The sequence below is a fragment of the Globicephala melas genome, chromosome 5 (genome assembly GCF_963455315.2).
Source record: "Globicephala melas chromosome 5, mGloMel1.2, whole genome shotgun sequence".
Taxonomy (NCBI): Eukaryota; Metazoa; Chordata; class Mammalia; order Artiodactyla; family Delphinidae; genus Globicephala; species Globicephala melas.
The window spans coordinates 93563911-93588050 of NC_083318.1; the positions used below are offsets into that span (position 1 = coordinate 93563911).

At 39.5% G+C, this 24140-nt stretch overlaps 2 protein-coding genes across 4 annotated transcripts in view; both read right to left on the minus strand.

Moving 5' to 3' along the window:
• Nucleotides 1–15350, minus strand: part of NUP54 (nucleoporin 54) — a 39945-nt gene extending 24595 nt beyond the window's left edge. For 2 of the 3 annotated variants that reach the window (XM_060299496.2, XM_060299495.2), the window contains exons 1-7: nucleotides 15231–15337; nucleotides 14371–14532; nucleotides 11333–11416; nucleotides 10757–10906; nucleotides 3261–3487; nucleotides 1469–1656; nucleotides 536–732 (exon numbers count right to left, since the gene is read on the minus strand). In XM_060299496.2, the coding sequence (XP_060155479.1) occupies nucleotides 536–732; nucleotides 1469–1656; nucleotides 3261–3487; nucleotides 10757–10906; nucleotides 11333–11416; nucleotides 14371–14532; nucleotides 15231–15297 (1075 nt within the window). In that variant the 5' untranslated portion in view covers nucleotides 15298–15337. Of the gene's footprint in view, nucleotides 1–535; nucleotides 733–1468; nucleotides 1657–3260; nucleotides 3488–10756; nucleotides 10907–11332; nucleotides 11417–14370; nucleotides 14533–15230 lie in introns of all 3 variants that reach the window. The other variant, XM_060299497.2, reaches the window with a different exon arrangement.
• Nucleotides 15351–19330: 3980 nt separating this feature from the next.
• The window catches only part of SCARB2 (scavenger receptor class B member 2), a 68830-nt gene continuing 64020 nt past the window's right edge, over nucleotides 19331–24140 (minus strand). The window contains exons 11-12 of the mRNA XM_030877912.2: nucleotides 23768–23926; nucleotides 19331–22277 (exon numbers count right to left, since the gene is read on the minus strand). Coding sequence (XP_030733772.1) covers nucleotides 22239–22277; nucleotides 23768–23926 — 198 coding nt within the window. The 3' untranslated portion in view covers nucleotides 19331–22238. The remainder of the gene's footprint in view (nucleotides 22278–23767; nucleotides 23927–24140) is intronic.

Below are 24140 nucleotides of genomic sequence, written 5' to 3' on the forward strand. Positions count from 1 at the left end.
AAAATACTAAGAAATACTATAAGTAAAAAGGCAGGTTGCAGTAAATGTATAGTGCAGAATACTTTTTTCAAGGACTTAGTATACATATGCTTACATTAAAATTACAGATAAAGTATTAATAAAGTTCAATAAATTATTGATAATAGTTACTTCTATGGAAGAGAGGTAAAGATCTATCACACAATCTAGAAACTTTTATGGTGAGAACACATTCAGGTTTTACTTGAATACTTAGTTAAGAGATAAGACAAAAATAAAATACTAAGATTACATTGTCTTTGGGTAGATGGAGTATGGACTATTTTTCTTTAGTTCATCATTGCCCAAATTTCTAACAAACATACTAGCTATATAATAGAAAAAACTAAATGAATGAATACAATAAAAACATTCAAAACTATGTCCCAAATAAGCAGACACAATAAGCTGACACTGGTGTTATTAATATTAATAACCAAGCAACACCTCCCAAAATAGAGGAAGCATGTATTTCTAAATTTTTCATTTCCTCAACTCCATGACTCTGGAAACATACCAGCAGGAGGATTCTGTAAAAGCTGTTTGATCTGTGCAGGAGAAAGTTCTGTTCTAGTCATAGAAAGGGTTACACCAAGTTGCTGCAACTGTGTTTTTATATTGGTTTGTTCAAAATGGGCATATAGTGTTGTAGCTGGAACTCTTCTTGAAGTACCATTTGGAGAACGCTCAACAACATAAATGACAACTTCTGTCCTGGGGGAAAGATAACCAAGTTATAAAATACGGAGCATGTAACTCACAGCCACAAATATCAATGCAGCATGTGATTTTAGAAGGGTGTTAGCTGAATTCAGAAGCACCCTTCTAAATTAAAGGGTGCTAAATAAAGTTAAAATGACGTAGGCAAGTAAGATATTATCTATAAAAGGTATGCTTAGCTACAAAGTCCTATGTAAATGTTATTTTTTTTTTTCCCCCAGAATTGAGAAGTGCCTTGGAGACTCTGTTGAAGTTTATGGGCTGCTTCATTGCAATTTAGTCCAAAAAGTAAAATTTGATTTCAGTTATTATATCTCACTGGTAACAATAATTCTTCTAACCCAAGATATCCTAAAGCAAATGTCTTGCCACTAAGCATGATAATTATACATAGGACAAGGGAAGTTAACCATATTTATCCATAAATGAACATGTACAGTAATCAGTTAAAACATTCCAATGTCTTTGTGGCCCCTAATTTGCATACAACCATAATTAAGTTTCCTCCTGTTTCTGAATAAGAAATCTAAGAAATTATTAGCATCTAATAAGAAACGCAAGATTAAGAAAAAAGCTTTTAAACAAATGCTTCTATAAATACTGAAGAATCACTAGCTGAGAAATATTCTGCTTTGAGATTTAATTTGTGCTTTAGCAACAAAAACACTGTTGATCACTCTCTTTGGATCAAGGCACACAGAAATATATAGTATATTTAATGTATACTTACTGATCATCTGGCAATGTTTTAATGCCCTCTACATTTACAGTAAGGGTCTGGTTTCCTCCCAAAACTTTATGCAATGATTCTACCAATTGCTGTTGCTGGCTTCGAATATCTGTTTCTTTTTTGTTGAAAACTAAAACCACTAGCCCATCTTCATCTTTATTATTGGGCATACAACTATAACCTACTGCCTGTGGAATGACAAAACAAAGAATATCAAAAACACATACAGATCTCAAATCACGTGTTTAATATTAACAGCTTAACATCTGCTAAAACAGGGAAAACAGCTTAATGTCTGGTAATGAAGGGAATATGTAATGATTCTATCCATAACTCTGTGCCCTAGGAGGTCACACAATTATAAAGAGAAACTTTCTAACCCAAGAATAACATAAACTTAGAGAAATTAAAATGTCCTCTTCCACAGAGTAACTAAATAGCTTTCTCCTCTGAAAAACTTTGATATCCATCATTGTTGGGTGTTTCCGAACACTGTGGAAACAACCCTGCATGCCATAAAAATGACTGCAAAAGTCATGGACCAAAATGTAATTTACTTTATTATATATCTGACCCATGGAATCTTAAGCGAAGTTTATATAAAGATATATAAAGAAATGTCTACCAAATAAATACTTTTAAAGTACCATAATAACACTGTCAACTTATAAATGCTATAAACAATGTCTACATTATTTTATGGTTTCATGTAATACAAAAGTTTATGAAACAGGTTAGTATTTTACATGTATTAAATGACAAACTATACCTTTCTAAAGAATTACTCTTTTAGACATAAGCCTTTTTTCTCTTTTGTCACCACTTATAATGCAATTTTTAAAAAGAATTTAAATTCACTCTGTATTAGTTCATTATGCATTTTACCATATGTATGTTAATATATCAATTAAAGAAAGAAAAAAATTAAATTGTTATATTCAACCTATGTCTACTATATACCTCTTAGTCACTACACAAGAGTATTAAAATTTCAACTATATACACTCAAAAGGTATACTTTCTTTTTGTAGAGTGATGAGATAAAGAGATATTCCCTAACAAGATGGGTTGGTCACTTTCTGTTGTTTAACCATGTTCAAGGGTCTGATCCTCAGCCTTGCAACTCCAAACACCAGCCTATGTACACACTGATTAAGTTTAAGAGACTGACAAAGGCCAACAAAACTTAAAAGAGGCTGACGTATAAACTGGGTTGAAATACGTTAATTTTTTACGAAAAACGCATCACCAAGTTGACCTAAATCTCACTGGCTGATAAGCAGAATCTCTGAGAAGTTAAATTCAAATGAGAAAGTTGTTTGGTAGGCATGGAATCAGAGCAAAGAAAACATACTATGATGTTGTAGTACTGGCTTTGGCAGTCAGCTATAATAGTGACAACAGTATACATACCAAGCAGAAGAGTTACTCTGATATGCTGTTTAGGGTATACTTTCCAGGGCAATATTAGATGAAAACCACTAAATTCTAGTTTTGGGGCTCCCCTTTATAGGTGCCAAGCAGACCATTTCCCCTCTGTTAACATTTTTTCCTGCTATAAATTACATTCTAGTCACACCTTCCTTCAGTCATATTCTAGTCATCTCAATCACACATATGTTAAGAAATCACTTCAATTTTATAGTTTTTGTACTTTTAAAAGGAAAGTGTTACTGTACCATGTTCAAGAAGTACTAAAAAACCAAGCAATTGTTTTCTTAGTATTATTTTAATCCAAATATCACATTTCCTCGTACACTCTTCAAGTGAAGATCAAAAGCAGTATTAATACCTTAAAACGGCAAAATGGGTTTTCCTGTGTGAATTCCACTGGTGGAATGTTACTGTTGAAATATCCTTTTCCTGTTCCCCAAAAGGCCTGTAGTTGATTCCATTTTGCCAAAATAGCATCTCTCTCATCTCCCAGTAGTGTTGGAGCAGAAAGAGCACTTGCAGTATTTATCAGTTGGTTGGACTGGGCAGGAGCTTGTATAGGCTGGCTGAAGAGACCACCTAATGCTAAAAATGAACCCCAAAATTAGTTTTTCAAAAAAAGAATCAATCAATTCAGGTCCTAGATATGGTAAGCAGAATATCCCCCACCCCAAGAGATCCACATCCTAATCCCCAGAACCTGTAAATATGTTACCTTGTACAGCAAAAGGGACTTTGCAGATGTGATTAAATTAACTAAACTGAGATTATCCTGGATTATCAGAGTGGGTTCAACATAATATTCGGGCTCTTTAAAAGGGAAGAGGGAGGTCAGAGTCAAAGTGAGATTTGAAGATGCTATGCCGCTGGCTTTGAAGATGGAGGAAGGAGCTATAAGCTAAGAAATGGAGACTCTAGAAGCTGGACAAGGCAAGGGGATGGATTCTCCCCACAGCCTCCAGAAGTAACACAGTCCTATCAACACCTTGATTTTAGCTCAGTGAAATTTAGTTCTGGATTTCTGATCTCCAGCACTGTAAGGTAATATGTTTTAAGCCACTAAGTTTGTGATGCTTTGTTATGGCAATAATAGGAAAGTAATATGCTAGAACAATCCTTATAGTGTTAAACTCGCATTTCTGATATCATCTTAATACAATTAATTCCATTAAACACAATTTAGACCCATGATATTAATATTAGACCCACAGCGAAAAAAGGGTAAAGTCTGTGAAGTTGCAGAATTGTTTTTTTAAACAACCTTTACTACTGTTACAGTTGTATAATATATAGAAATTGGAGGATACAAAATAAGCAAAAAGAATCATTATATCAATGTTATGTCAATATCAGCTTAATAAACAATTTCCTTCTCTTAGTGCAAAGAAATATATAGTAAAAAAAACAACAAACGGGCAAATCCTAAGCCAAAGATTTAGCTGGCTGTGTAACTTTGGACAAGTTACTTATTCTGTGTTAAAATTTCTCCAATAAAAGAAGGGCTGAGTTGTTAGATCAGATCAGTATTTCCAAAGTGCTAGATAAGTAAATAACCTTGGTACATGAAATTATCTTGTCAAGCAACAGTTGAGTCACCAGATGGACTAAATCATATGACAAAAACTTCTCTTTTAATTATCTGATTTTATATATATATATATATATATATATATATATTTTTTTTTTTGTGGTACGCGGGCCTCTCACTGTTGTGGCCTCTCCCGTTGCAGAGCACAGGCTCCGGACGCACAGGCTCAGCGGCCATGGCTCACGGGCCCAGCCGCTCCGCGGCACCTGGGATCTTCCCGGATCGGGGCACGAACCCGTGTCCCCTGCATCGGCAGGCGGACTCTCAACCACTGCGCCACCAGGGAAGCCCTGATTATATATATTTTTAAAGTCTCAGTTTGGTGCTAGTATGCCTTTAATGCCTCGTGTCATCATTTATCTCACATTTTAACAAAGGGGAGCACAAATCTAAGACTAGGAGCTTAAAGCAAAGGTATCTAGTTAGAATTTATTAACACTATTATATTTACTGTGGACTTAAGTTCAATTATTGTTTCTTTATAAAGAAACAACAGCTATAGCAAGTGATACTGGTTTTCCATTTATAGCAATAGTTTGGATTTTCCTTTCAAAATAAACATATTAAATGTTTAAAAGTAAACTGATTTAAAGAAATTCTCTAATAATACAAATGGTATGTAGATAAAAGAAAAATCATGAATACCAAAATGACCTGAGTTTTAGGACCACTATATTAGATGATATTTAAGTTTTCTTTCAGCTTTAAAGATTGCAAGTACCACAAGGCCAATGGGGCTTCTACAGGGCTAGAGAGGGGCTGCTGTTACTCTCAACATGAGTATTATTAATTCCCAAATGGGCATTTATGAAAATGGTAGGGAAGTGGATTAGAAGCCAGGAGACTTGAATCCTGATTTGCTATATGCTCACTATGCAGCTTCTGACAAGAAATTCCTAGGTTTTATCTTCCTCAACTTTTAAATAAGATTAACAAACTATCATCTATACTAATTTACACTTCACACTAGATTCCAACCACACTAGTCTACTCAGAGCTCACTAGCTGGAAGGCATTTGAGAAACTCAAATAACAAAATCCTACAGACGCTTTTAAAGCCTTAGCATATTAGATTTCTCACACCTTTCTACCTTCTCAGGCCCTCATGCTGTTGATTATTCATTCCTTCAATCCTCAGAGAAAATCTTCAACTTTCACTGAATACACATCCTTCTTGAAAAACTCTTCTCCCTTAGATTTCCTGACAATGCAGTCTCTCCTGGTTTTATATATCATACACATATACATACATGCATATTTTCATTCATTCATTCACCATGCATTCATTCAACAAATATTTACTGAGTATCCCTTAAGTGTCAGACATAGAGGCAAACACTAAGGATATGGTGGTAAACAGGACTGGTTCTTTAAACAAACTGAGCATATCAAACAAATATTAACAGTTGTGATAAGTGCCTCGAAGTAGAGGCTCTGAGAGTCCTAAATGAGGGAGCTAATCAAACTTGGGGCAGGAGGGTTAAGAGAAGGCTGTCCCATAAGAACTTCAGCTAAGGTCTAAAGGAAGTAGTCAGCCAGGCCATGGGGTAGCGTCAAGAAGAACAGCATGTGCAAAATCTGTGTCAAAGAGGAGGGGACGATGAGCTGGCAAAAGGAATACGGAGTACTAAACAATAGGGTAAGAGAAAAAAAAGACCAGACTATGATTGAAGTTGAGGGCTCACATTGGCCAAAAATGTGACAATTTGAGCATCAAAAAGAATAATGAATACATCCAACTCAAACACACTCAATTTACTAAATCTCACGCATTCAAAATGATAATTTTTAAAAGTAAAAATCAAAAATTCAGAAAAATCTCAACACCCTGGACACCACTGGAAATAATCAGGCCACCAACCACTTCTTACAAAAACTGTCAGTTAAAAAGAAAGAATTTATCCTGCCTTTCCTACACAGATTCCATTTCAGGGTGACCAAGCAGTCTAGGGGGGATGAAGAAAAACTCCTTTTACAGAAGACTTTCAGTGTGGAAGAGAGGGCAGAACTAGAAAATCACTAACTCCTAATTTTGCAACTCCTAATAAAATAACTGATTGAGGCAATGACCATCAATGAATGAAACCATTAGGTTAAAGACTGATGGGGAACTTTACAAGACAGACTGGCTCTCACCACCTGAACCCACTGATCAATCTTTGCATCTCTAAAAGAGATGGCCTCATAATGTGATACAATAGGAAGCACACAGCACCACCCGCAAAGTATTCATGCCAAAAAGTCAAACTTAAATCTAATAAAGTACCTAAAGCTAACTTCATTTACCAGAAATATGGGGCATAAAGTCAAATGATTCTACAAGGAAAAAAATTTAAACTGGGGGATATTTCACAGGACAACTGGTCCAGTTTCTGTAACAATTCATGAGTGGGGTGAAAAAAAAACGCAAGCAGGGAATTCTCTATACTAAAAAGAAGCTTAAGAGACCTTGTTTAGATCATGATTCAAATAAACCAACTGAAGAAAACTTTACTGAGACATATGGGGAAATCTGATTAAGGATGATACCAAGGAATTAGTAATTGTGCGTTGGAATGACTCCATGTTTTTAAAGAGAGAAGCACAGTAAAGCAGTAAAGTAAGGGTGAAATTACATGTTTGGGATTGGCTTTAAAGTACTGATACTTTCAAAAAAAAAGAAGGGGGGAAGGAGGATATAGATAAAACAAATGTGGCAAGTTCTGACTTTTGTTGAATCTATCTGGTACAACATGGGGTCATTTTACTATTTTTGTATTAGAATTTTTCACAATTAAAGAACAGTAGATGTTCATTGGATTTGAGATGATTAATGACCATAACTATTTGACTGGGTAAAGAAAGAAGAAAACAGATTAGTGTGGGCTAAGAGGTAACAGAAGACAGCAGCAGGGGATCCCATTCTTCTATATCTATTTCAAGTAGTTTATGAAGGCGAGAAGAGAGTGATAGCAAGAGATAACTGAAGTGAGATGTGAAATTAAAGTAGTTTTATTTTTTTGTTTCTGTTTTTAGAAAAAAGAAAACTTCAGACGTTTAAATGTGAATGAGAATAATCCTCGGACAGAGAAGCTGAAGACTTTGTTTTTGGTGGGGGGTGAGAGGTAGAATGGGGTGGGGGTCTGCTGGGAAAAATAATCAACAGCACAAGGAGCCCCAGAAGGTGGGAGGATATGAGATCCAGAGCACAGGCGAAAAGAGAAAAGGATGGGTTACAGCGGTAGGTAGATAAATAAGATTCGGTAGTGGGCAACTGAAGGAATTACAATGAGGGATTCTATTTTCTCTTTGAAGCAGAGGTCAATGCCATCTACTAAAAGTGAGAACAGAGAACTTTGAGATTTGAAGAGAATAAAGGTTTAAAATAACTTACAGAAAGTGGGAGAAAAATTTGAAAATAAAAACTTAACAGGATTACCAGGCAATGTTGAGGCCCCAACTTGGGTTGGTGATTAAGAATTTAGAGATTCAATCTTCTGTACTCTATGATTTTCTCAAGCAATATCTAGACAGACAGTTGGGCTTACACAGGCTTGGGGTTGTTTTTTCCAGCAGACATGATACAAGGATAAGGAAGTTTAGCATACTGGCAAGAGTGACTGAAATGGAAGGACAAGGGCTCTAAGCTAATTAGAAAGGACAGTGAGACAGGAAGGAGCTGATGGAAGAGCAGAAAGTGTCAGTGCTCTAAGATCCTAATGAGGTCTAGGAACAGCTATGTTGGAAGTCGTTGAAAAGTCAGGCTAAAAGAGCAATAGGTTGTGGGATGTTTGATTATGCACTATTATTGATGATTGGAATTAGATTATTGATTGATTATGGAACTAGAACAGTTTCAGATGTTGCCAAAGTCCAAGGTAAGAATTGTGGCTAAAGTGAAATGGAGAAGGTCTTTGGAGTAAAAGGTAGATGGTATGGCCGTCTGAGTACATAGCCATGTGAATGCTAAAATAACCCAGATTGATAGTGCAAGTTGGAAAGAAAAGCAGGACTCAGAGCCAGCTGCCAAAGTGTTCAATGAAGAAAAGGTACTGTCCAGGAATCAGCAGATAACAGAGATTAGACATATCAGAGATGGTGGAACCAGACAGCAAGCACCTCATACAAGCAGGAGTTTTAAAAAATGAGGCAAAAGCTCCACAATCTTTGCAGATTAAACTCAAACTCCTTTCAACAGCAGGTCCCAAATTCATCACACCGTGCCATGCATTCATGCCTCTGTCACTGTTATTCCCTCTGCCTGGAATACCCTTTTCTGACTTTATCAACTGGCTAATTCCCTTAAGATTCAACTCTTCCTCTACATTCCAAAGCACCTTGTATGGGTCTATTTTAGTGCTTTCACACATACATATTTTTTATAATTGAATGTTAATTATTCTACCTAATTGGATGTTTGTTATTGTAGACTACGAGCAACCTTATATACCCAGTGCCTGACATAAAACATACACTCAGCAGAATGAGCCCTTTTCATTCTGCAAATGAACAGCACCAGATTCAAATTCCCATTTTTCCTAACAAGAGTAAGCACAACTATAATAACTTATAGTTGAAGAGACTTTATGTCAAGAAACAAAGAAAAAACTTCACTTTTCCTTTCTTCTCCTTAACTACTTGGATTTCCATCAAACTTTGTATTGTTGCAGAAGGACAGTAAGAAAGATATAATTGTAACACCAGAAAGAATAATTCTATTATCTTCATCCTATTGGTTAGATAATTCTTGAAATTCATGTTTAATATGTTAGTAATCTTCAATGACTGAGTAGGGTGAATTGCAGCCAATCAATCAACTTACCTAAGAAAAATGAAACAAAAGTGGTTTTAAGAGGTAGCAAACTATGGAAAAGGAAAAGGAGCATTACAAAGGAAGTCAAGGAACTTGAATTTATGTTCCTATACTACATCTTGGAAGATATATAGAAAAGTCACAATTTTCTCAGTTACCTCTCTTCACCTATAAAATGGAGGTAACAAGAGTTCTATTTCATAGAGTTCTTGTGATAATTAAATAAACTAATCCATACAAGATAACCCTGGAACATACTGCCATACCAGCTAGTAAGGAAGCTATCAAAGAGTAATTCTACACTTGTCTGAAAGGACCTGGGAATCAACCTGAAGAAGCTTACACTGGCCAAAGATGGAACAATTTAAACATCAATATGGAAAACTGCGATGGACTGAAAAATATCAAATAATTTAAATACTTGAGTTCCTGACATAAAAAAAAAAAATTGGTTACCTTTGGAGAATGATAGGGAACAAACTCTTTATTTTGAAAGCTAAGAATAAAGGGAAAGAATCAACCAAATAGTGGATGAGGTAAAGTTTCTCTTTATAGAAGTATTTCAACAAATAAATGACAACGGAATCAGACGGTTGGAATAATACCATTTTACAACCCCCAATGAATTAATGGATCTAGGTAATGATCACCAATGGCTGCTGCTAACATCACAAAAAATAGAGAGAATCAGACATTACATGCCTCTTGATAAAAATACATCACTATCTATAAAGTAGTCTTGCAAACAAACAAAAAACTGAACTATCAACATAAATAAGCCCCTAGATTCAACCCAATTTACAAGAAATACAGAGGACAAAGGGATATGCTAACTATACAAAGGGATATGCTAACTATACAATAGGAATGCAATCAGTAAAGTTCTGACTGACAACTTCTACAGGACAAATGATCTGATTTCTTCAACAAATTGAAAAATAAATAAAAAAGAAAGAGCTAAAAGGGGAACTTATAGAGATTTAAGACAAATGAAACTAAACAATACAAGACAAAACCATAAAGAAAAGTAAGGAAGTGATCAACACAAAAGGCAAAACTATATTTCCTCTGATGGGGAAGTGACTAGGAGGGAAACCTGGAGGGCTTCTGAAGTGGCTGGCCAGGGTCTACCTCCTGACATGGGCAGTGGTTACAGTGGCGTTCATCTTATATACAATTCACGAAGCTGTACCTCTGTGCCACTTTCTATATTTGTGTTATTTTTATCAACAACAACAAAAGTTTTAAAGGAATGATACTAAACACAGAGGCCTTATAATCAGAATCTCATGCCAATCTGTTTCTTTGCCAGGTGCTATCATCATATATAAACACAAGAAGTAGCTTTTGGAATACTTTATAATTCCTCCAAAAAAAAAAAGATATCCACTAAAGTGTTTTGAACAGTGCACTCAACAATGTTGCCTACATTGTTATGGCTTTATATCTGAAAATGAAAACCTCTTATACTTACTAGTTTGTTGCTGCTGCTGCTGCTGTGTATGAAATCCTCCAAATCCAAGTCCAGTTCCCAAACCAGTACCTAAACCAGTACTAGTTCCAGCTGTTGTGCCAAAGCCAGTGCCAAATCCAAAACCTTTGTTCTGAGCACCACCGAAGAGTCCTTTGAATGAAAAATTTAAATTGTTTAAGGTAAAAAAAAGAAAGCTGACTTGTAGCTCATTTGCTTCTACAAATGATATAAGATGTCCTCTTGGGCTGCCCTTGTGGCGCAGTGGTTAAGAATCCGCCTGCCAATGCAGGGGACACGGGTTCGAGCCCTAGTCCAGGAAGATCCCACATGCCGCGGAGCAACTAAGCCCATGCGCCGCAACTACTGAGCCTGCGCTCTAGAGCCCGCGAGCCACAACTATTGAGCCCGCGCTCTAGAGCCTGTGCTCTGCAACGAGAAGCCACCGCAACGAGAAGCCCGCACAGGGCAACGAAGAGTAACCCCAGCTTGCTACAACCAGAGAAAGCCTGCACGCAGCAACGAGGACCCAACACAGCCACAAAAATATAAAATTAAAAAAAAAAGATGTCCTCTTACCAGTAGTGCCCGTGTTAGATGGAGCAGAAAAGCTGAATGCAGAACCTGCTGTTGTAGACGGTGTCCCAAATCCACTAAACCCACCTAATTAAAAAAGGATAAATAAAATAGCAAGGAAGAATCTTTTGTATACATATGAGGTAATTTCCTTTTCAAATTACATGATAAGCAATTGCTCCACATAAAGACAAAATATATTGGTCTAACTTTTCCTTTCTCTACTTTAACGTCAATTTTTAAAAAACTATACTACTAATCAAGAAGTCAATATGTTGCAAGAAATGAGCTACTAAGTATTTAAAGTAGAAATACCACAGTGCAATATATACCTTTCAACTAAAGAGGTGATTAAGCTACAGCTGAGTAAACATGTTAATAAGCCTATTGTCATAGTGTTAAGGCTAAAATGACTGTGTACTTTTACAGCAGGGGTTGCAAACTCAAATGCCTACAAGATACAGGCTGATAACATTCATGAATGAAACAGACTAGGTGTTTATTGACTGCCAGAAGGGATCAGTGTGAACAGTTTTTTTTAAATGGCAGCAGTTCCTAAATTCCAGCAAATTACTGCTGCAGGAGAATTTAGTAGTGTGCGGGCTTTAGAATTTAGTAGCAGTAGTTTAGTAGTGTTATATATTCCCATTTTTCCCAAGAAATAGAAAATCTAGATTTTCTGTGTGAAATTTACACAATTTTAAACCTGAAGTCAATTTATTTTTTTGCAACGAAGTCAAATATTTTTAAAACAGTGTGACAAACATCATACTGGCAGACTGTGCTGCCAGTTTGCAACCCTGGCTTCGGTGAATTAATTTATACTCTACTTTAGCTTATATTTCTACTTAGTCTCCATCAAGACTGAGCAACTTTTCAAATGAAACATACCAATATACCGACTCTTATATTGGTATGTAAACAAGAATGTGTTTCTTGAAGAGATAAGGGGGAAAAAAAATCACAAGGCAGCAGTGGCTGGCAAGGAGAGCAGAGCTATCACAGGGCTCTGCGCCACAACAGTGACAGATACACAAATTTCACTTTCAGATAAATCTAGAGACGAAATAAATCTTAACCATATCGAAGCTGACATATGAATGGAATGGAATTCCGGCCAATACACAATGGCTTTTTTCCCCTTACTGTCAGTCTTTACCTGATCACCAATGTGGTGTCAAAAAAGACTTTTAAGACAAATGTCTGAACCATTAGTGCTGAGTTATGCTGCAGACTCTCTGGGATTCTAACTTTTAGTCTCATATATTTCTGGCATAAGAGACAGAGATTCATCAATATTATAACATAAAAGATACAAGAAGGAAAAAAACCCAACCCACTGACAGTCATCATATGACTCTGACTTGGAAAATTACTCAAGAATAGACTACATGTTGCATGCAGGCACAACCAAATACTCTATTTACTTGTAGGTTCTACTGCAGTACTGAAAACTGTAAACATTTTGATAAAAATCACCTAAAGTACTGAACATTGTTCCTAATCTTTTTCATTACTTCTAATTTTCACAGAAAAACTAAGATATATTCTGAATTGGCTATACAATAAAAACACTGGTATCTTAACATGCTCCATAATGTGAAAATGTTTATTAGTAAAAATGGATCTGCAAGGATATAAAATAAAAAAGTAAACAAGAATTTCAATCAGCCTTTTGCTGAAGTTGATCAACATACATAAACATATACATAAAAGTAGTTAAAACAGTTATATTATCACAACTCAAAACTTCACAGTGATAACTCCAAATGAACATGAAATCAAGCAAATACCAACAGGTTTATTTATTACTGTTGAATTATGAGCTGGGTGGGTTTGGTCGGAAACACAAACTTCAAAATAATGTTTCTGTTTTACCCAGTGCCAATTTTAAGCAAACAGGGAAAAGTAAACATACCAAACAACAGTGATATGTGATCACTTTAAATATACCTTAGTGATAACGGATTGTTTAATCTTTGGAACTTCAAGTATTCTTCAAAACGTTTTCGAATCAGATTGCCAAGGTCATATTCACACTGCAGTAACAAGTAACTGCACAAAAGGCCAGACTTCCCAAGTATGTCGTAGGGAATAAATCATGCTTACCAAATGCATATAATTGGCATGGGCATAAGTGGCATATGTAAGAGAATATGAATAATAAATTCATATACGAGCAGCTGAGGAGCAAGGCTTTTCTATAGGGTCACTGTATGCAAGGTACACATAGACCTATTTTAAATTTATATATATATATATATATATGTACACACACACGCACACGTTATAGTTTGTGTTTTGCAGAATTTCCAACGAGCTTCAAACAATCCATATAGATACCAGAATCTTCATAATTACCTTTTTGAGTACAAAGACATCTAGCCTATCTTTTAGAAGCTAATGCTATCTGACAATAAATTAAATTGCTCTCTCTGATCATTTCTCAAAAATTCCAGTAAAGAACTGGAGATTCTTTCTATAATTGCGTAATCTTATAGAAATGTATCCTAATCTGCTCAGTTGGCCAAAGAAACTCATTATTATTATCGTACAGGTTAAAAACAAGACAGGTTGCTGCTGTTCGTATAAGACTTGTTTCTCTCAGGAAACACAAGGACAATCAAATGAAATTCCAATGAAAGATGCAGGAAAAATGGAAAAAAATGACTGCAGGAGTCCAAGAATTCCAGGAAAAGGGGCCTGACTGTTGAGCTTATACTTCGAAAGAGATATCTAATAATTTGGAAGATATATTCTACTCAAAATAAAAATCCATTCCAAATACTTATCACTTGGAAGGTATATTCTGTTCAATTAAATGCAAATTTAACAAAGGAACTTTATAACTTGCAAGACTTCCCCAAACCAAATCTTTTAAGAGTGTCAAAAGTTGGTACAAATGTTTTTGACTCGACATTAGGAAATGAATTTCCTTTCCTTGTTAGACAAGTCGCTGTTCTTTCCCAAACTCTGGAACCACAAAATATTCTTGGACTCCAGCTCCCAACATTCGTTACACAGACGACCCGCATATCTACCTGCACTTGCCAGACTGTTACCAAAATTGAACGGAGTCGCCGAGGTAGTAGAAACACCGAAATTCCCAATATTAAAGTTCACTGCAGGATTAGCAGTTAATCCGAAACCCCCAAAATTAAACCCACTGGCGGTGGAGTTGGCAGTCTCAAGCCCACCAAATCCTGATAGGCGTGTAGGCAAAGAAACAAACAGAATTTTAAAAGGGGGAGGGGGGGAAGAAGAAAGAAGAAAAGAAAAGAAAGCAAGGTAAGGATTAGAAGAGTTTGCAGGAGGTTTCAAAGAAGTGAACAAAGACAAACCCTGACTTTGCTCCAAACGAGTTAAGAAAGCCGAGGAGGCGGGGACGGGAAGGAGGACAGGAGCGTGTAGTCCCGCAGCAAGAACCGAAGGGGCCAGGGCCGAGGGAGCCGCAGAGCAGCGCCCAAGGCTCCCCAGCCCTGTCCTCGCCGAGCCCAGCGGCGGGAACCAAGCGAGCGTTCGCGCCCGTCCCGGACGCTGAGGTGGGGAGGGGTGAGTAGAGTTGGGGAGGGAAGGATGGGTCTCCGGCAAAGGGTGAGAGAAGCCGCCTCCGGTCTCTCCGAGTCCGACTCCAAGGCGGCGGGAAACGAGCCCTAGGAGGAGAGGGCCCTGCGGCGACCCACCCGCAGCGCGCGAGCTCCGGGTTGGGCCTCCATTCTCCCCGCGGCCTCCTCAGGAGCCGCCTCCGCCCGCTCTGCTGCCGCCCGCCCTTTACCGAAGCCCCTAAAGTCTCCGCGCGGGCAGGAGACCCCAGGATCCCCAAGCCGAAGAGTCTCGGACCGAAGGGCTGGACCAAAGGCCTTCCCTCCTCCCCGGGAGAAGGTCTGGGGGACTCACTCACCCGCGGGGGCCGCGGTGGCTGCAGCTGTACCAGAGGTGCCCGAGGGAGCCCCAAAGTTGAAGGCCATGTCGCGGGAGCAGGGGACCTGGGTGCTGCTCCCGCGGCACTCGGTGCACTCCGCTCTTCGATCCGGTGGGAAACCACACCCGCATCTCGGAGTTCCGCCTCTTTTCTGGCCTAGCCTAAGAAGCCGGAACGCCTGAAAGGCGTAGGGGGTGGAGCGTGGAGAGGGAACGCCCCCGGCCTGGCTTGCTTCCGGGGGTCAGTGGATTCACGTGGTGTGGAGCGTCGCAACCAATGTGAGATTCTGGGAAGCTCGCCGTGGCGTGCCGCCTGAGAGCCCTTAAAAACTTGCTTTAGGGAGGCCCCTTGGAAAAGATGTGCAGCAGGCTGAATACCAGTGTCCAATGAAGACAGGGTAGGAAAGAAAGCTAAATCCTTATTCTCCATAGTGGAGAGACAGTGGATAACACTAAACCCGAAAATTCACGAAGCAGCATGTCACTTAAAGTCATGGGGTAATGGTGGGGAAAAGAAGAAGAAAGAAAGAAAGAAAAAAGAAGAAGGCTAAAAGAAGTGCCTCTGAGAATGATGTCCATTTAGGTTTTTTGTTTTTTGTTTTGTAGAATTCTTGGTAGACACTTTGTAGAATTATTTGCTTCTTAAATCTATGTGCTTCTGTAACTTGAATAAAAATAAAAACAAAGTCATTGTGTTTATCGAAATTAAAATTGTCTTTGGACCTAGCAATGCTACTTCTAGGAATTTATCTTGTAAATGATTTGGCAAAATTAATGGAATATAAGGTTATAGGTTACAGCCTTATTTATAATAACAAATGATAGGAAACAGTGTTTTGCTTAAATAGTTGCATTCATACAAAGGAATACTATTCAGCCAAGTAAAGCTCTTTATGTACTGAAAAGAAAGATCTCAAAGGTAAATTATATAAACACAATTTAGAACACTATATGTGTTCTAAATGCTACAATTTGGGTGGGAAAAAAAAAGGGCTAGAATATGTAATTACATGTATTTGTATGAAATATTCCTGGAAAGATACATTTTTAAAATGAATAACATCGGTTGCCTCTGAGAAGATGAATTGGGTGGCAAGAAGATGGGTGGAGGGAGGACTTTGCAGTATAAAGCCCGTTTAGTTTTTGAAAATGTAAATGGGTTACGTACTCATACAATTAAATAATGCTAATAGTGGTCATTGCAGAAGTCCCAGTGAGAACGCTGATATACGGATGAGGACAGCAGGAATGAAGACTGGGGAGCAGGTGGACTTGATGATTGATGGGGTGTGGAGCGGCAGGCAAAGAAGAGTCTAGCAAGGGTCCCTGGTTCCTGGCTTGTACACTGTGATGTCATTGGAATTTGGGGGGGAGACAAGAAAAAATGAGTTCCTTTCTTTACTTACTGGATTTGAGGACAACCTGGCTGAGGATATCCAGCTGGCGCTTGGATATGTGGGACTGAGGTGGAACAGAGAGGCCCATGTTAGGGTGTAATTGAAGCCTGGGTGCCAATGAGATTGTCAGGGAGAGAGGATCAAGTGAGAAGATGCAGCTGAGCATCAGTAATTAGACCAGAGGAGACAGCCCTCAAGAGAGCCTGCGAGAAAGAAGCAGCAGCAGCTGAGCCAAATCACAGAAATTATGGATGGAAGGGGAGAACGATCTCAGATGGAAAAGAATGGATGACTATTTCTTCAGTAGGAAGCCATCCCTGATCACCCTTTCTAAAATTGCACATCCCACTCCTGTCACTGGCTGCTTTAATATTCTTATTACCACCACCTATTTATTGCCCCCCAGCCCCCATTTAATGTTAGCTCCATGAGGGCAGCAAACTTTGTTTTATTTACTGGCGGTGTCCCTGGTGCTAGCAGAGCGCCCACCCACATGATAGGCCCTTATTCAGTACCGTGGAATGAATGAATGATTTCCTCGACATGTTTCTCTCCCTTGCCTTTCCCATTTTCATCTCCAAGTCCTATATATTTTATCTTTTAAATATTTCTAAAATATTTCATTTCCACTGCCATCTTCCTGATTCAAATTTCCGTAATCTCTTGCCTAGACCAGGGATCAGCAGACAGCCCATGAGCCAAATGTGGGCTGCTGCCTATTTTGTCCACAGTTTCGTTGGAACACAGACATATGCATTTGCTTACATGTTGTCTAGGACTGCTTTCATGCTACAAGTACAGAGTTGAGTAGTTGCGACAGAGAGGCTTGCAAAGCCAAAACTATTTTCTAAGTGGCCCTTTACAGAAAAAAAGTTTGCCAGCTCCTACCTAGACTACCGCAGTGCAATGAGCAAGATTCATTCTAGGTTGTCTGGCAAATGAGCTAGCTGTGGCTGGGGGTTCCCCCTTCTCCTCGGGGAGGGGAAGGGGCTGCACCCAACCTTATGTCCCACGTAACTGGTGTCTTCTTCACCCCAGCAGTGGAGGTTGCAACGTTCCATGGGCAGCCCAAGTCCAAACTGCCCCTTGTTCAGTTGCTTGTGTATTCCTCCATTGACAATACTTCGCCCTATAAAAAGGTGGACTAGAAGGAGTCTGCCCTCTGCACTGAGATCAAACAGTGCCCTGGCCCTCAGCTTGCCTCACCATGGGATGACAGGAAGATGGAGGGTCAGTGCCTTCCTTTTTCCAGAATTTTGTTTTTCCCCATTAAAGCCATTACTTGACCTATGCTATGTATGTGGCTTTGTGGAATTCACCCTGCAGGCTAGTGCATGACACCCAGACATCCAGTGGGGACCCTAAAGGAACCACCTAACACAACAGCCTCCTAACTGACCTCCCTTCATCCACGTTGACTCTCTTCCAATTTATTCACCCTGCAGCTAGAGTGAGTCTTTCTAAACAAACCTGTCGTATCTCCCATTCCAGCCCCCCTACACACACACACACACACACACACACACACACACACTCTGACCAACAACCCAGTTCACAATACTTCAATGGCTTCCCGTTTGCCTTGAAAAGGACCAAAACCTTTGACATGGCTCAATAAGGCTGCCTTTCTCTTCAGCCTCATCACCCACTATTCTTCTTCCTTCTCTGAATCCCAGCCAAATATTTTCTCAGTCGCTTGTAACATGTTCCTGGGCACCTCCTGCTACCTCTGTCTGAAATGCTTCGCTTTGCCTCATTAACACCTATTCTTCAGTCTCAGTTAAATGTTACTTCCTTGGGCAAGCCTTCCCTCAACTCCGAGTCAGGTTCCCAGAGCGTCATGAAACTTAGTTGAAAGTTTACATTTATGATCAAACAAGGAGCTTCTCCTGTGACAGGAGCCAGTGAAGCAGATTTGGGATTCCTAGGAAGCACTTATGCTGAGGTTCAAGTGTCCTTAATACATAAGGACATTTGTAACACTGAACTAAATATTTTATGATTGATCTGGATTTGCTCTGACTTCAGAAATAAGTTGCAATATTATTGGGATGGGAAAGGTTTTAAAGGTAATCTAAACTTTTGGACTAATAACTTCAGTCCAAATGTCCACAGAAACAAAGGTCTGGTATTTCTCCAACAGCTCTCTGATCCTGCTGAGCCCTCTGGGTGGACTTGTCTGCATTTCACTTTGCGTTTACCTGGAAGCAGACCCGAATAAGGATGTTAGTGCAGGTAGATTATTTGGTTGGAAGCAGCAGTGAGGGGGCGGGTAGAGTGAGACAGGGGATGAAGAAATGATGATAGGAAGCAGTTTCCAGTGTGGGCAACCCTAGCTGAGGAACCAAGTAGAATGAGCCTGAGAACTGTCCCTCTGAGGACTGGCACCTTTGTCAGCTGACTCTTGCCCCCTTTGATTGAGCGTCAATACATAGGAGTATTAACCCCCATGCTCCTGAGGGGCTTCCGGGGCTCTGGAGAAAGCTCTGAGGTAGAAGAGCACAGTGTGGGACCTTCTTGAAGTGGGGCTTGTCAGGCTGGCTGTAACTGCAGCTGAGCTGAAATCAGAGGTGGCCCAAGGGTGTGACTCAGGCCTGAGTCCGTCAGGAGGGCAGAGAGAATCTTTCAAATGAAACTCCACAGACCACTGGACATCTGATGACATAACATACAATTTCCAGTGCAATTTCATAGAAAGTTTTTTTATTAGTGAAATATTTCATTGCATTAAGGGTAGAAATAAACATGTCAAGAATCACATGAAAGGAACCAGCGGTATAAACTATAGGAAGAACATTCTGCTCCGCATTCTCTTTAATAGCCACAAGCAATTAATCCTAGTGATAATGCCCAGAGGGCCAAGGATGGCAGGCACCTTTTACAGAACTCTTATCTTGAGCAACTGAAATAAAAAATTAGCCTCTCTTAAGTAAAAACCCCGATAAAGGTTAGTTGTGTAGTACTTGGTCTGCCTGACCATTAGTGAGCTTTCTAGAATAAAGTCTAGTGGGAAAAGCCTGGAGCTGAATGTGGCAAAGACCATCTCCTGTCCTGTGTTCAACTCCTGATTTTCCCTGAGAGAAGTGAGGTAACCTCTCTCTGTTTGGTTTCTCCTAAACTGAGTATCATAGTACAGGACACCGTATTCTTTGATTGTGGCAATCACAAAGCTTTTGGGGACCTTTCTAGGATAATAGCTCCACAAAAATGACCATGAGGAACTGTTTGTTATTTCAACCTAAAACCAAATAGGTACATTCATTCTTCTTAACCAATCTATAATCTTGACTGCAGTGTATGGGTTTGCCACAGATTTTTCAGAAGGAAAATATCAAATGTGATTTTTAAGCCAAGTAACTATTAAGAATCATAGGAAAATATTATGCTTTTGGCCTCCCTGACTGTGTGGGATTCAATCAAAAGGTGTACATCATTAACTGTAATATTATCACTCATAGTGTTTAAAAATTTCTTCCTCACAGATGATTATATTCTGGTAAGAGAATGAATCAATGGGTACGCACTGACTTATCAGTTTTATGAATGTGAATAAATGGGTGCATAACAGAATAAGATGTGCCAATTATCTAGTTAAATACTGATAAATTTTTAAAAATCTAGATATTTGGCATTATTGAAGACAAAATATCTTCAATTTAGCTTTTCACATTTCGGTGATTTGGGGTATCTATAGGTTCTATCTTAATTTATAGAGAAATTGAGAGTTTAATGAACTGCCCCTTCAAAAAGGGAAACATTACAAATTGCTTTAGGGTAGAGAGTAGGAAAATTGAGGCAAGGAAACGAAATGATTTATTACCTCCATACAGGGATCAGAAGTTGTATTTGTGAAACTGTGGCTTTTTTTCTTTCATTTGCTTACACTGAAACCCAGTTTTAAACAAAAAATCCTGCAGAATGATTCAGTTGTTAAGACATTATCTGTGCACTTTGCCATATTAACTGTACAGGTTTCTCAATCAAAAATGAACAGTGAACGTTGAGAATCAAAGAAACTGCCCTTAAATATGCTTGAATTCTGTGACAGCTGATGGTTCCCAATCCTGACTTAGGTTACACTGAAAGCCAAGAGGTCTTCTGCAGAGAGGTGGCTCTGCTTCTGGTCCCAAGGGACTTTTCTTAAATGCACTTCCTGTGCAATATTTTAAAACACCATCACTCTGTCAGCAAAATGATTGTCACAGGAAGCGTAGGGCACATTTTTCTCTATTCAGTGAGTGATAGTGAGCCACAAAACATCAGAAGGAACTGAATCTGAGAAAAGAACAACTTATAAAAACAATTTCAAAGTTACCAAGAAGACTGCCCTAGAAGAAATGTCTCTTTAGTATAGTCAGACTTCCTGAAATTTAAGTGTAACTTAGGCTGTGGAGAGATGGATTTCCTACATTTATAAATCATTTTACAAATAATCACTCAGTAGTATTGTAATTGTATTGTAACAGTCACATTTGGCAAGGGTGATTGGGGAAAAAAATCAGTTACTGATTACCTTCTCCCAGAAACATCTTTCCACATCAAGATCATTTGGACTAAAAAAATAATAAACTACCCACAAATGTCATAACTAGCATTCTATTCTATATGAAATATCTGTACTTGTCCTCACCAACATCATTTATGCATTCTCTCAATTCACAAAAGTACAAGTCAAAAATCCTCAGGTGCTTGTCACTATCAGCTCACGGGTACCACCTCCACAAACCCCTTCCCTGCTTGATTCCTACCCTGTATGAAAGCTGTCTGAATTATTTTCCTGGAGGAATTATGAACTGAAGATTAGCAAGAAATGCAATATGGGGCATCCCTGGTGGCGCAGGGGTTGAGAGTCCACCTGCCGATGCAGGGGACACGGGTTAGTGCCCCGGTCTGGGAAGATCCCACATGCTATGGAGCGGCTGGGCCCGTGAGCCATGGCCGCTGGGCCTGCGCGTTCGTAGCCTGTGCTCTGCAGCGGGAGAGGCCACAACAGTGAGAGGCCCGCGTACAGCAAAAAAAAAAAAAAAAAAAAAAAAGAAAACAAATGCAATATGCACCTTTTCAAAAGAGGAAATCAGATGCATTTGAATGATATCGAATGAGGCTTACCATTTTACCCTGCATCCCCAAATCTTATTTACTTCTGTTTTGTGGATGAAATGAATGGAGGAATACAACATCAAATAGTATTTATGTATTTTGAGCACAAAGTTTGGTGAATGAAGAGTAGTGAATAAGGTTAGACCAAGTAGTGTTAACAAGTGAGGCACAGACATTATAACCACGACAGTGGTCACAAAATTCTGGAGCTACCAGCACCCAACAACAAAAAAATTACTATACCAGAGTTTATTAAATACTTGCTAGACACATGAAAAACAATTTGTCAGGGACCACAGGATCCTGATGGCCAACCAGGTCAGCCTGTTCTTGAACCTCTGCCAGAAGGTGCTGAACACACGCAGGCACGGGGTCTCCTCCCTCTCGCACCAGTTGACAAGCCTGTGAGGATGCAGACAGTTGCCCCACTGTCGTGGTCCAGGTCACGACAGCTCGCACGCTTCCTTCGCCAGGCGCAGCCCATGGTTAGCTTAGGTTCGTATGAGAGGTGCTCTTTCGTCTGCAGTTCCCTGAGACCAGGTGAGAGAGGACAGCGAGGTTAGGAGATCACGTGACCAACTTCTCCCCAGATGTGAAAAGTGGAGAGAGGGGTGCAAGGAGGGGAAACTGATGGGAAAACTGTCATCCCAATCACCTTCTCTTCTCTTGGCCTGCTTCCTCTTGCTGTTTCTTTAACATTCAGCCCTAATCCTCTCCAGGAGGCCTGCTCTGACACCCCTACCCTGACACTGGACCAGAACCCTTCTCCTTGTGTTGACCTGGACCATAATCCTCATCACACCCTATTGAATTTCTCTCCTTCAGTTGGAGGCCCATCAGAGAACAATGTGTCATAGGTGATGGGTGCTCAGTAATGCTTGCCTGTTGGATATGTGAAGATGGCTAATTGTAGGAACAGTCATAATATTTACGTGGGCTTTCATCTGTGCCTATGAAAAGCTCAGTGACAGTACAATCCATCTTACATTGACTGTAAGATCAATCCATAGATAGAAATGGAAAAATCGTTGTCTCACACCTAATTCACGCTAATGTGATGGGCATGGGTTGAAAGGCATACTGGAAGCACGCAGAAGACAGGGAAATCTGAGCTTATAGGATTTAGATGGTTTCAGCCTATTTCATTTCCTATGTCACATTTGCCTCAGATACATAATGGAGGCAGTGAAGAGAGGGAAAAAAAAAAAGCCTTTGTTGCAAACAGAGAGGCTGGTGAGAATTTAAGAAGGGCTCATTGAAGGTGTTAAGACCCCTGGGTTGGCCTGCTGGTCACTTAGGGAAGCCAACCTAACCACTTATCCCACCCATTTGGGGCTGTTCCCACCCCTCCAGGAGAGGAACTACTCCCCTGTGCCCATCATTTATTATGCAATGACGACTCAGTGGTAGGTATCTTCTGATAAACCAGGGATTCTTTCCAAGCAGATCTCTGGCTGCCTTGCTCTATAATTATGGAGCTATTTTGTCATATAACTAATATTTATTGAGCTCTTACTAAATACTTACACTGGGCCAAGTGCTTTATGTTTAAAATATCATCAAATCCTCACAAAAAACTCGTAAGCGGGGCTCAATTATCATCCCATTTTACAGATAGAGAAACCAAGGCACAGTTTCTGGGGTCACACAGCTATTAAGTGGCCAAACTGGGATTTGAACCTGGGCAGTCTGACAAGAAAGCCCGGGTGCCTAGCTGTTTTATATTCTTCCTCTTTTTTTCAGGTTACTTGCAAAGACACAATGCTTTCTCCCAGGGGTTCCATTCCTACCAAGAAAGCCTGAAATACTGGAAAATACCATTCTATCACCCCTCCACCTTGACACACTTCCCTTGCCTCTCATTTGGCCCAGCAGTAATATAACCATGAAATCACTGTGTCCAGCATAAAACCTCAGAATCCACCCTAATAAGCCCGCTGACAGCCCTTCAGTGAAGCACAGCTGAAGTCCTCAAGGAACGTTATTCAGTAAGGGAGACATTCCTCCAGCCACTGCTCACCTCGTCCATGGATCCCTGTCCTCTGCACGCGAGCCAGGTGAAGATCAGACCAAAGAACACACCCAGCGCCATGATAATGTAGGGTATGTTGGTGATGATCTGAGTAGTGTTAATCACAGACTTCAGTCGACTTGCAGTCTCTTTATCAATGAGAACACTCTGCGAGGAGGAGCAAGAAAATAGTATTCCCTTGATTACTGAATATCCAGGGTGTAAAGTTTTTTGCTCTATCTTTCCTCCAAACCATTAAACACAATTTGGGTATGTCCTCCTGTTAGCAAACCAGAGATACTGAAAATCCTTTTATAAGTTAGAATAACCAGAGGGGGCACTTATTCACTGATGTCTCTTTTCTCCTGAAGACATGTTTTAC